This window comes from Oreochromis aureus, linkage group 23 (assembly GCF_013358895.1).
Source record: "Oreochromis aureus strain Israel breed Guangdong linkage group 23, ZZ_aureus, whole genome shotgun sequence".
NCBI lineage: Eukaryota > Metazoa > Chordata > Actinopteri > Cichliformes > Cichlidae > Oreochromis > Oreochromis aureus.
In genome coordinates, this window is record NC_052963.1 from 40,530,902 (window position 1) to 40,544,520 (window position 13,619).

Here is a 13,619-nt window from a genome sequence, read left to right on the forward strand (position 1 = left end):
TAACGGATCCAAACAAGGGTTTCCTTTAATGATCATTTGTCTTGTAAAGAATATAATACAGGGACAGGACTGGAATTCATAAGAACATACATCAATAAATATGGATAAATACTTGTGGACCACATTCACACAGCTGTAGATGAGCTCAGCGTCAGCGATATTGTGTATGTGCTCACAGTCGACACAAACACACACAGACTGAAGTGTTGTGCGGGGAATGGAGCCAAAGAAGTGATGTTTGTCAGTTTGGCAAACTATTACTTCGCTTCCATCTCTCCTGTTGACCGAGCGCCTCTTGTTTTTCTGTTGCAGCGGTATAAACCAGCAGCGTGTGAGCCGACGAGAGGAACAGAAAGCAGGCGATGGGTTTTTCATCCACAGAGGCTGTGTGAATATGGCCCAGAGAGGCTAAGCAACAAACACGCCCAGAGTTTAAATGGATTGTTCTAACAAAAAACTTTGAGTATTTATATCACAGAGGAGAAAAGGGAGCATTTTCACTGCTTCCTACTTTGCGTTTGTCACTCACATTTGTCATAATCCCACTGTAACATATCTCCATCCATCCATCCCAGCCATTTTCTTTACAGTGATAAACTGTCTCAACTCAGCATCAGACAGAGCTGCGATGTTATACAAATACCAGCAGTGTGGTTTCCACTATTTTAGACAAGTGATGCAGCAGTCCTCAGGAGGGAGGTGAAAGTTTAAAAAAAAAATCCACATGAGATGGTTATGAGATTGAGATAGGGAGTTATGAGAGTAGTAGTATGCATATGGGACAGAACACTACCTGGAGTGTCTTATGGACACATAGGAGTGCTATAAGCTACACCAGTCTGTTTTCCTGTCATTTAAAAAACGCTCAGCAGTCAGTCAATGCAATTGTACCGCCGATGCCATCGACGGACTTAATAAGAACCCAGGACAGACAGCCTAATCACGAAATCAATAGTCTGTCTGCGTGTGATTGAGGAAGGACAACAGCCTCTAACGCTCTTATCAGGCCGTCATGACTGATGAGTGTCCTGTTCAAATGCATCAGGTCCAGAGTCACAGAAAGATGTTACAATACATGCGGGAAAGAAGAGCTGTTGGTTTCCTCCATCCCCACAAACATATGCTCTTTGTCTCCATTGCAAACAGGCGGTAGACTTGACTTTGACCTCTGGCTGCTCCAGTCTGCAGGTCAGGGTGTCCTAGCCGTAGTCTCGCTAGTGTGTGACTGCAGATGTGTGAATGCTATGTGTATGGAATAAGCACTTTATAAATGTGTGTTTGAATGGGTGAATGCAGCCTGTTGCACAAAGTGCTTTAAGTGAAAATCACTGCAATATGATTACTGCAATAATAGCTCTGATCATTCCTCAGAACATTCATTTACAACATTAACAGGCATCACAGTACTATTAGGCATTCCACTGATCAATCCTCGAGGTATGTGCAAATTAACTGATAGTTTTCCATTTACACTCGTTTGGTATGAGTTGCCCAATTTTACAGATGCTAAACTCTTAAACAGTTGTTTTTGTTTTCTCGACTATAACAAAACTACGATGGCGTTGGTTTTGTAGCACTTGAAGCACCTTGAAAAACTAAGCTTCAATGTCTTTTACTCAGAAATTCTTTTCTATAACCAAGATAGCCTTGCCAGCAGTATCACTGTGCAAAAGGAAGCATGCATATCTGTGACAAGAGGTTGTACCCATGACACTGTGACAGGATGTAAACATAAACGATCCTTCAGCTGAATACTAATGCAGCTTCCTTTAATGTAGAGGTGTAGTTTGGCAGACAAACTGATACAGGATGTGTTTCTTTTAAGTAATTAACAGGTGGTGACTTCTGCAAAGAAAATACATTGCTGCCATGTTTTTCAAATGCATAGTTTGTCATTACAAGTTCCATTTAATTCTAGAGAGAGAAGGCAGCCATCTCTCAATTGCAGATAACTACAGAACTGGGTAAGTCACACCATATGCAATCTGAGAAGGATAGTGGAAAAACATGTATATTTGATAATGGGGTGAACTATGCCTTCAAGTCGTCATCCTAGAAAGTTTTTCTCTTGTAACGTTGTTTTATTATCTGCAATTTCATGCTTGGATATTAGATTTTTTTCCCTCCACGTACACTGGAAATTACATTGGTGTTTATGAAGGCTGCTGCACCCGCCTCGGTCACACTCTTCCAACTAGGCGCGTGCTTCGTCAAAAACATGTACAACAAATTTAACCGAGCTGCGCTCCCGCTGTCAACATTGAGACAGAGGGCAATCAGACAGTCACAGCTACAAGCACAAGAAGATGCCACTGCACTCCCATCAATCCAATTCCTATCTCATGTATGCGGAACTCAGTAAGTGGGTAACAATTACGATAGGTGGCTACGCCTGAGAAGAGGCCTTCTGGCTGCGAAGACATTCAGCGGTTTGCCCGCTGCTTTCCCCCCCGAGGCGTGGTGCTGAGCCAAGAGACAGCTGGCAGAGACCGCTGTTAACTCATTCATCTTCATAATTAACACTCACAATTCTAAGAGTTTGTCGCTTTCTGTTTGCCTGCCCTCGGGGCTCTGACTAGAAAGCCTGACGAGGGAAGGGGAGAGGAATGTGAGTGGAGGAGATTAAAAGGAGGAGTCAAAAGCAAAGAGAGACAGACACTGTTTGAAATTTCAAGAGGAAAAGTGTGGCTGTTTGAATTCATTGAAAGATTTTTTTTCTCCTCTCTGCCGGTGAGAAAGGTTAACCACCTTTAAAAGACCAGCTCAGTCCCAATGGATGTGCAAAAACTAAATTGTTCATTACCCTCGGTCCAGAGGGCGAAGCTCTCCGTTAAATTCAAACGGATCTTTTATGTGCTGTCTATTATACTTTTGACTTCTCTCTTTTTTTTAAATAAAAAATGGAACATTATCAGTAGAAATTCCACACATATCAACATATCAACTCATGTGGGATGGAAGATTTAAATAAATTTTCTGCATCTTGTTTGGAAGGCCTAAAAATCTCTGCAGAGGCAATGAAAAATTGACAGATGTCAGACTCTCCTTAAACACAAACGTCCAGTCTTATTAACCACTATAAGCTAGCTTGTATTCATTTCCTTATCGCTTTATCACATTAAAATTTTGTCCTGTCACACAGCTGAACCTTTACACAGCTGTAATTAAACCGTCCCTGTGTGTCATCTCTGATTTGAATTGGGTCTTCGGTCTGTCCTTTTATTCATCCGCTTTCTTTTATCAATCTATTTTCCAGGAAAGACAGAAAAAGAGAAGTTTGTGTCAGCCTGACATCTTCGTGCGACAGCTGTTCGACAGCTATGACAGTTCTTTGGGCTCCCTGTCTGTCACTCTTTACTTTCCACTCGCTGTCCATCAGCATAACCCTCCCCTTGTCATGGCTGCTCTGTGGTTCTGCAGATAATGCAACTTGTTAATTAGGCATGCAGTAGATTAATTAAACTGATACAGGGATCTACGATCACTATTCTTCTCCATGTGGAGGAGCGTTGTCATTGCCAAGGTGAGGGGAGATAAACAAAGGCGGGGGGATTTATGTGCGCAGGATAGATTTTCTTACCTCAAGTGACTTTTTATAACCTGATCCTGGTTTAGTGTTTTCATAAGATGTGCGAGAGGCTGCTGAAAACCCTGAGTGTACGCTTTCTCCACTAAAAAACAAGTTAAACTGAATTTAGGTGTGCTTATTGTCCACTTCCCGACGAAGATGAAAGGTACTAAAGTGTATAGGTGGTGATGATAAAAGTATAACGAGATGGAGAAACGAGGGATAAAAGTGCTGGGGTGTAATCCCAGAAGCTCTAACCCCAAGTGCTGGCTTTAAAAAACAGCAATTTAACCCGGCAGTAAAGGGGAAGAAAAAGGGAGCAAAGTGCTTGTTCTATCCATCTCAATCCCCTCTTTAAAAGAGGAGACACGACAGGGGCGAGCTCAGGTGTGAACAGCTGCGAGACTCCAGAAATGGCAAGCCTTAATCTCTGCTGATCCTTTATATCGTCATCCACTGGGACCTCAGCCATTGTCGGCGTCTTCAGCCATAACGCACACATGCGGCATCCACATACACAGACACGAGATGAGCAAGAGCTTGTTGTCTCTGTCTCCTCTGCATCATATTCATCCTCATACTCTGCACAAAGCTCTGATTCATGATACAACAATCTCAGCTTGTTGTCGTGCTTGTTTCCCACTACTTGCTCAATTCTTCCTGCTTCAGAGAGCTGGTTAAGGCTGAAGACTACACTACAAAAATGTACATCTTCAGTCCCTTAATCGTTAAACCTTGTTCTGAATGTCGGTGTTATGACAACGGATCAAATGATTTCAGTGACAAACACAGACAAAAATCACAAATATTTTCAGAGCATCTGAGAGATCGAATCTTTGTAGCCCCTAACTTGACTTTTTGGTTCAGTCTCATCAGCACTTTTTCCACAAGCAGCAACTGGCTGTTTTTCAGTAAAATTAAAAAAAAAACAACTAATGAAATGATACAAATCTAGCAGGCAGACAGACAAGTTGTTTTGCTTGACACAAAACTTTTAACTAATCGCTGCTAATGATGCTCTACAAAGGATGGATGTTTTGAAATTGAGACAAACAAATCCCAAACTGTCACCAATCGACTTGCCATAAAAAGGTTGTGGCACAGTGGTTACACTGTTGTCTCACTGCAATATGGCTCTTGATTTGAACCTCATGGTGAGCGTGGGTGTCTACGTGCAGTTTGGATGTTCTCCCTGTGCCTCTGAGGGTTTTCCAAACTGGCGTGGATGAGAGGGTGTCTGTGTCTCTGTGTTAGCCCTTTGATGGGACGTGCTCGGGGTACCCTGGCTCTACCCATGTAACACCTGGGATAAGCTTCTTTCCAGTTTATCTCTGTCTTGTCAAACCAAAGTTGCTTTGAAGATGGCAACTGAGTGCAAATGGTCACAGGCCAGATTTCAGTCTTCGAAACAACCATTTCAAAGGCAACGAGGTTGCAAGTTCATTGTAAACTGTCCCAATAATTTTGTTGTCCCTGTTTTCCCCAGTGTGACTGTAGCATAAGCTGGACAAACAGTTAAAAAAGTGGATGGTTTTAAATCACATGTTTTAAACTACCTGGGAGTGAAGATTTAAGTTTGTTTCAAGAGCAACATTTTCCCATGTATTAATGGCAAAAATGGTTATTTGAAAGTGTTGTCCAAATCAGCGGTTTACTTTTCTTGACCTGTTGTCCTGATGAGCTTGATGAGGATGCACATTGGCAGATTTACAAAGAAGATTTAAATAAATAAATGTTAGTTAAAAACAGATTGATGGTGAAAATGAATCACTGTTTTCAGAGGAGGGATGTGAAACAGTCCACTCTGATCTTCTGTGCACTGTGTTTTTGTGATATATAAAAGTGTGATCTCACTGCCATGTTTGCTAATCATTTGCACGTCTACATAAAATTAATTGCAAAATTGAACAATATGTCACTCAGAGAGGGACTGAATAATACTTATGCGCCTAGCTAATGCAGTCCTTGGCCTGACACACCCCAATATGAATGTACCAATACTCTTGTTGAACACACAATGCAGTAAAAACAGCAGTAAACCTTCAAAATAAAGGCGAAGCAGATACGTGAGAGGCTCTTCACCCTGCTGCATCACCTTGATTAATTCACAGCACACATTTCCACAGCAGCTCAAATTGTGAAAAAAGAAAAAGCAAATGCGGGACTGCTGAGCTGAGTTGAGACAAACTGACATCAAACGTTCAGATTACCCCTCTACAATGACAGGTGTGGATGTATGACGCAGCAGGAGGTGTTTGATATTGTTCAACACTTCTGAAAAGTGACTGATGTGTGATGTGATGTGCTGAAACTGCAATGGGAAGGGATGTGATTTCCATTTTCCTCTGGGGTTAAGCATCTGATCTAAAGTAATGGTCTTACACTGACAAGAAGATACAACGCTAACAATTAAAATAATTCAATTACAACTGTTTCTGAATGAAAGAAAATCAATTAAATCTGTTTCGGAATAACTCAGTGTCGCATTAAGTCAAGTACAATGCCTTACAAAGAGCGAACCAAAAGCAGCAGAGTCAAGAAATAAACACTGAGTATTTGTAAAAAATAACTATGTGTTCAACAGACAAAAGGCTCAAGTCAACAACACAATGTCTTCCTTGACTCCTCTGATTTTGATACAGCAAATTCAATGATGTAATCCCTATTTAGGAACTTCTCTCTGAAGAATGTTCAGTGTGGCTCTCAAAGGGTTTTTTTTTTTTGAAAAACAGGTCAGCGTAGCCCCATGTTTCAGGTCATCGTTGAGCTCGAGGGGAGAGTAACTGGGTCAAGAAAGAAGGTAGGTAAGAGACAGCAAGGGTATGACCAGAACGTCGGACCGAGAAAGGAGGGTAAAAAGAGTACAAAGGGATTTGTTATTGTCCTGTTGATGAGGCCTGGCAACACTTTGCCAGGCCTTGCAGTTGACTATGATACAGGCTGACTTGGAGTACCGGGGGTAGAGCTAAGGGCAGGACAATGCAGTGCGGGACGAGGCTGGAGGGAGGCGGCTTGGTCAGAGAGTTTTGGGCTGTTATTGTGAAGAACTGTTTGGGGAAATGGGGACGACAGGGAGACAGGCAAACTGCAGCTGGCAGCAGAGGAGAAAAGGGGGAGGGGAATGATGGTGTTTTTTTGGTTCAGAAGCGGGCGTGGTTGTGACCCTGGCCTCCCTCTCCGCCGTGGTGGCCTCCCTCTCTGTGGTTGTGCCTCTTGTGCTTTCTGCGCTCTCTCCTGGTCTTGTGGTGGTGGCGCCGGTAACGGTGAGCTCGCCGGGCTGGAGGAGCAACCAAAGCGGAAGAGAGAAGTAAGTATTAAAGGAGTATTTCAGTATGTAATGAGATGAAAGTGAAGGGTAGAAAACTGATGCAAGCGGGAGATGAATCACTGGCAAGGATCAGAAGTTTTTGAAACCAGGTAAGATGTGAGAGAACAGGGATCAAAACGCAGGAAGGTCAAAATGTGCAGATGGTTTAACTGTTTCCACCACACTGAGGGAATCTGTTTTATCTCTCATTGAGTAGACTGGGCGCCTTTAGCAAGGGCACAATGAGCTAGCCACCCACTCACTGCCTCGGTATAAGCTTGTTCCTGGTGTGTACTGCCAAATTAGATTGCTCCGTCCCTTTCTGGGTTGCCAACAAAGAAATGTCGTCTGCAATGAATGATAACAACATTATAACTCTGGGCCATAAAAACAACTCTGTCCAAAGATAAAGAGTCATAAGCAAAGGAATCTTTATCGCTTTGAACAGAAGCTACATTATTTCAGTATTTCATCATTACTGTCATCCTGTGAGCAAAGTGAAGTGAAATACAAGGCTCAGTTTGTTGAATATTTCAGATAGATCAACCGGCCTATGAGGAAGAGAAAATTATGGTGAAAAGTTATGACATCAATTTGGTATATTCTGTCGCAGTTAGTGTGAGCAGTTTAAAAATCGATAAAAGTAAAGTTTATTTTAAAGAAGATAAGGTATTCAGTGAAAGAAACTGCTTTTCTGTGCTGTTTCAGAAATACCCGGCAGCAAGTGCGATATCACCACAATGTCATCACTATCACCATCTGTGCAAGATTATTTTGTGCAGATGTTTTACATGCGCAAAACAACAGTACTGTGGAAAAGTTTTGAGCCAGTTGAGCCGTTTTAAAGTTGTAGCTGTAATTTTCCACGCTTACTGAATGTCTTCCAAAAATTTTCTTTAGATATTGACTGTATTTTCTTTCATTTTCAGTATTGTCTTATACCTGACCATTTTTAGAGGACTGTGCTTTTGTTTATTAAACCACTTAACACTGACCTATTAATCATTCAAGCAGAAAAAGGCACTTAACTCAAGGGATGTGTCTACACACAGCATTACATCTTCAGACACACTTTGTTACGAGCAGTATGTAACCTGTCCCTATTTCTTTAGTTTAATCTACATAAAATGCCAAAAATAACAATTCAAGTTTTGTTGGACCAACAAAGTGACTTTCAAAGAGTTGTTAGCGGGAAACCTGTCAGTATGTTCTTAAAAAGGTGAGGAAATTCAACAAGTGGAGTATAAAGAAAAAGTCTCACGTCTAAAAATTTAGAAACAACGGTATATGAAGGTCCTTAAGAAATAGGAAGAATCAAGGAAAGACCTGATACAGGACCTGAAAAATGCACCGTGTCCTTTAACTGACTCATCTACTGTTTACTGAAGCCTCATTAGAAATGGTCTCAACTGAAGGGTGGCTGTCAAGAAGTCTTTCTTGAGGAAACGACACACTGGTATTTCAGCCAGTGGTGTTGGAGATCTTGTCAAAATTGATGGAATTATGAACAGGAAAAGTACCCTGAGTTCCCAAACACACTGCAAATGCAGTAAAAATATATGTGGGCCGAAAAACACATAATGGAAACCTATCGGCCTTGAGTTGGCTTCCCCAGATTATTAGTGAAGCGGTGTGGGATCAACTCGACAGAGAACGGAACAAAAAGCAGCCAATGTCCAGAAAGGAGCTTTAAATGTCCTTCAAGAATCCTGGAGAGTTATACCTATTTAAAGAAATTACACGAAAGCTGGCTAATAGAGTTCAGGCTGTGTTGAAGAATAAAGGTGGTTACACCACATATTGACTCAAACACATTAAAACTGCATAACCGCTATTTTTGTATCAAATACTGCGTTTCCTGTATATGCTTGCAGATCTTTCTGTAAATCACTGGACCTTTCTTTCTTTCTTGCACGTGTGTTGTATTACATGAAGCTTCAACCTGTTGTTAGAATTAGTTTTGAAAAAGTCTACAAAGGAAAAGTGGGAAAAAAATTACCACGAGCACAAAACACTTCAAAGGACACCCTGTGACTTCTAAGCAAGCCCAAGGGACTAAAAACTGCAATTATCAATAACGAGAGCGGGGATGGAAAGCCCGAGAATACACAAAGTGACAGCAGCTCCTGGGGGCTGTTGATGTTTGGGGTTCAGTCTTTTTTGGTGTGCATGCTAAAAATATTAATAATGATTAAAACACAAATGTGAAAACGACCTAACAAACTGTGTAAGTCTTGCTGTTTACCAAGCAGCCATATTCTCTCTGTTAACACTCACATTTTATGCAGATGATTTTAGGTCGGTCCCACTTGCCGTTAGCACGACACTTAGCAGTGGGCACGTGCCGCTGCAGGAAGCCATCGGCGCACTGGTAACGCACTACTGAGTGGATGTCATAGTGGGTACGCTTCCGACCAATCAGGAAGGCATTATCCACAGTTGGAGGGGCCCCGCAAAGCACTGTAGAGACAGAGAAATACGGAATATTAATGAGGTTAGTTAGTTTTACTGTAATTACTTACAATTCTTGCTGTGTCATTAGTATTTATTAATCAAATAAGATTCTTAAAAGGTTCTTATCATTGTTTTCCTTGTTTTTCTCTGACGTGATCAGCTCAAGTGATCCCTACGAGCAACAATCTCAGGCTTCAGAGTCCTCTGAATGTTCGGTTTCAGGCTATTTTTATTCCCTTGGCTCTGTATGACACCAGTGAGAAGAGATATCCTTAATACGTTCCTCTTAGGCACACAGCTCTGAGTGGGATCACAGAACCCCCCTACCTGCGATTCAATCCTTATTTTTAAGAGGAAGTTCAATCAAAAGAAAGTTGCCTCAAAGGGAGGGAAAAGAAATTAAAACATCTTATTTTATTTGTTTATTCGGAACAGTGAAGCAGTAGAGACGAAGAACATGGAGCTGGAACTGACCATAATAAGTCGTCTTTAAACAGTAATGACTTTAACCTGGATTCACCCCATTAGTGTGCTTCACTTAAACATTTCAGGGTTCCAAATGGTGTTTACATTCAGATTTTAAGGACACATCCCACACACAGCGGGACTATGGCTTGGCTAAAACATTTTTTTGAAAACCGCTTCAATCTGTGGATTTAGCGTCTGCAGGACAGGGTGTCTGTCCAAGTCTGTCAGCGAGTGAGTGCGTGGGATTCAAAGTAACACAGCATTTTAGACACATAAAAGAGAGGAGGCAGAATCAGAAAATTGTTTACTCAAGCTGAGACAGACAGAGAACTGACACTCTGGTCAGAGACTGACAGGATGGACAAGCCTCAGGGAGGCACTCAAACAACTTCACCATTTTTTTTAGCTCTCCCGTCGGGGTGTCAGTCTGCACTGGTCGGGCTGACTTCACTCCTATCTTTCAACACAATGCGCAACAAAATAATGGAAAAACTATGGTTAGGTTTTAGTCATTAACTCCATCTGATCCATTATGTATATTATTAAATGAACTAGATAAAATATAGACAGGCTGTAGTTTTAAACTTTTCCATTTACCACTGAGGAAACTTAATAATTTCTATGACAACCAATGGAAAAAAAGGTTAAATATAAACTAAAGTGCAGCACCATTTTGAACCCCCAACTGATATTACCGGTACTATCAGTCCCCACTACGTCAACCTGCCAACATCCCGGAGTTGAAACCCAGCTTGAGGTCCTTTCAGACAGGAAACTTAAAGTCAGCTTTGATGGCCCCTGACTTCATCCTTGTATGTCATTTGCACAGTTCAGCAACAAACCAGTCAGGAGAGGACTTAATCAGCAATCAGAAAATGTTGACAGTCCTTAATTCCCTTGTCTGTGTCCTAATGCCTCTTAAATTCTTAATAAGGGAAAGCAATGCCATTAACTCTGATGAAGGGTTTAACGTCACATTTACAGTTTAATACACTGTGGATGGAAGGGGCAATAAGCACTTCCCCCTCACTTGAGACTATTACTGTCTTGACACAAATGAAAGGCTAAAAGGTAGCTTTCCATTAGTCGTCACCTATGTACGCTGTTGAAAGATTTCTCACAGTGCAGACAAGCTAAGTGAGATTGTACTGAAGTAGGCATAAAATAAAACGTCAAAAAACTCAGAAAAGGGAAATGGAGCTGGAAAAGGTGTTTTTTATAGTGAAGACTAGAGGGCTGCGAGTGAAAGGAAGCTGGGTCTTAGAAAAGCCCATCAAAAAAACACCAAAAGCACCTGTTCAGTCTTTTAGGACGTGTGATTGGTAAAAGACTCATCGTTGCTTGCATGATGACAATGAATCATTTTAGAAACCTCTTCATAGTAAAATCCATATTGAAGCATTGTTTGTCATTGCATCTGAAATACACTTTGCTCAGTGTCTTCACTAAGTATGGATAGATGTAAAAACTGCCACCTGATTGGTTGGTCTGACGGCTCATACAACTACGTAGCATTAATTCAAGCTTAGGATGAGTAACCTTTACTATCAAAAGCAGGTTTTCTCCCAAATAATATCACTGCGGAAGCCTATTAATTATTAATTAGCCTATCAACATTACTCATAGGTGTAAATAATTACAAGCTGCAGTGATTTTGGCTCTTTAACTTTGCATTTCCATTAAAATAATGCCATGTTTTTGCTGTATTTTTGAAATTACAGATAAAACAGAATGAAAATTATTTACTTTTTAAATGATTCTTATTACAGATAAAACAGAACAGCTGTGAGATGAAGGGGAAAAAAATATTTTATGTAGAGACCGCTTTGCATACTTTGAGTGCTGTTCGTGCAAAGTATATCAAATTTAGAGGAGGCTACTTTGATGATAAATAGAACATAAAGAAGCCTAATAGCTTTAAAACAGTTCAAATAGAAATAAACTATAATATATAAAATAAACAGATCTCTGACCTGTGTTGATCATGTTTTTAACGACATTTCCAATCAAAGCAAACAAATCTTTTCAATAAGCGTTACATTCTCTATTTTCCCCTTATCAGCATGAATAAAATTATACATAAAATCACCATTATTCATATTCATATTTATCAATAAAAGAGCCGGATGTGGTCCAGAGCCACAGGTTTGATATCCCTGTTCTAAGTCAACACTGGAAGTTAAGAAGAAGTTATGCAGTATATCTGCATGTGTGTTGTGAAAATATCTAGAATATTTTCTTTGCCATTTTTCTTGTGTTGCAGGGGGGTAGTCAGTGTGAGTCATGCGGAAAGCTGCAGACAGCTGCTGGGTTCCTCTAGTTGGTTCCTTTATGGCCTCAAAACATCCGCACACCTACTGGCAGTCATGTGAAAACAAATCAGAGAGATGTGCAAATGTGTGTGTGTATTCTCTGCACAACACTATGGGAGTATGTCTCACACGGAGTTATGTTCAAACTCAGTTTTGTTTATTAAGAAAGTCTGTTTGTGTGAACACTGACAGCTGCTCAGATCAACCGAGATAATGGTTTTGTTTTGTTGTTCACTAAACAGAAATACACCACAGGTAACGGATCTCAGTCAAAGTCCACTTGGATTTATAACCTGTGGCCTCGGAGAAGGCATTTAACTGCGTCCTTCAGGGTGTCCTGTGTGTGGGGGCCTTTTGGGAGTATTAGGCCCATTGGTACAGGCTATTCAATACCTGTAGAACCACAATGGCAATAAGTGATGGCTGGACCTTATTAGGACTGCGCTTTGCCACAGATTATGTTTAGAATTTCTAGGCACACACAGCCAAGGAGTGGAGAATGTCAGGTTTGGTGGTTGCAGGATCTTCTCCTTGCTTTTTGCAGTCAGCCTTTGTTGGAAAAGGGTGACTGTTTTGGGTTGGGAAAGAGTTGTTGCCTCTAATGGAAAATTCAAGTATCTTGGGATCTTCATGAGTAAGGGAAGTAGATTGGAGATTGACTAATGCAATGTGTGCAATAATGTGGATGCAGTATCTGTCAGCTGTGGCAAAGAAAAAGTTGAGTGTAAATTAATTTTTACCGGTCGATCTATGTGTCGATTCCTACCCTCACCTATGTCTACAAGCTTTGGGAGTGACCTTGGATGCATCTGACTAGGATACATCCTTAACCTCCTAGGACCTCCTCCAAAATGTGATGTCCACATATGTGGACATCACATTTTGGATTGTCTAGACCAAAATACTAAATGTTGCTCTATAAGGGTCTATCCACTTAAGAGGACATTATACTTCCACTGTTCTATCAAAATTTAAAACGAATGTCCTCATATGTAGATCTCATTTTTCTGAGAAAGAAAAATCAGGTAAAAAAAAAAAGAATCAGGTAATTCTTTGTTTTTACATTCATCAGGTCCCAATCAGCCCAAATAGCAAAGAGAAATAAAAATCCATGCCATGAAAGAGTTCGGGCCTTAGGAAGTTAATGTCTCCTAGGTGAGATGTTTCACACATGCCCAACTCTGAGAGGTCAAATGCACTGCAACTTGCGAAAACACCAGGAATTAGAAAAAAGCTGCAAAAGTACACAAAACAGAATAACAATGTAATAAAAAAAACACAAATAGAAAAAAAAAACACTAAAGAAAATGGAAGTGCTTCCTGGGACACAATAACTTGACGGACCAGCTGCAGAAGTGAGAAAAACCAAAACATATGAATGATTGCACTTAGACATGCTTAAAGGAACCAGAGGGTTCATTAGTGTTGTGTAGGAGAAAAAGCTGCAGATAATGTGTGTTTTAATCGAGTCCGTGCATCCCAAACATACAGAATCAGAATCAGAATCGTG

General features: G+C 40.8%; 1 protein-coding gene and 1 long non-coding RNA gene across 2 annotated transcripts in view; one reads left to right on the forward strand and one right to left on the reverse strand.

Moving 5' to 3' along the window:
* Positions 1-13,619, reverse strand: part of ncanb (neurocan b) — a 180,817-nt gene continuing 167,198 nt past the window's right edge. Inside the window, exons 15-16 of the mRNA XM_039607316.1 lie at positions 9,153-9,335; positions 1-6,845 (exon numbers count right to left, since the gene is read on the reverse strand). Coding sequence (XP_039463250.1) covers positions 6,709-6,845; positions 9,153-9,335 — 320 coding nt within the window. The 3' untranslated portion in view covers positions 1-6,708. The remainder of the gene's footprint in view (positions 6,846-9,152; positions 9,336-13,619) is intronic.
* LOC120436377 overlaps positions 6,744-13,619 on the forward strand; it is a 27,839-nt gene continuing 20,963 nt past the window's right edge. The window contains exon 1 of the long non-coding RNA XR_005610366.1: positions 6,744-6,875. This is a non-coding gene — a long non-coding RNA (uncharacterized LOC120436377). The remainder of the gene's footprint in view (positions 6,876-13,619) is intronic.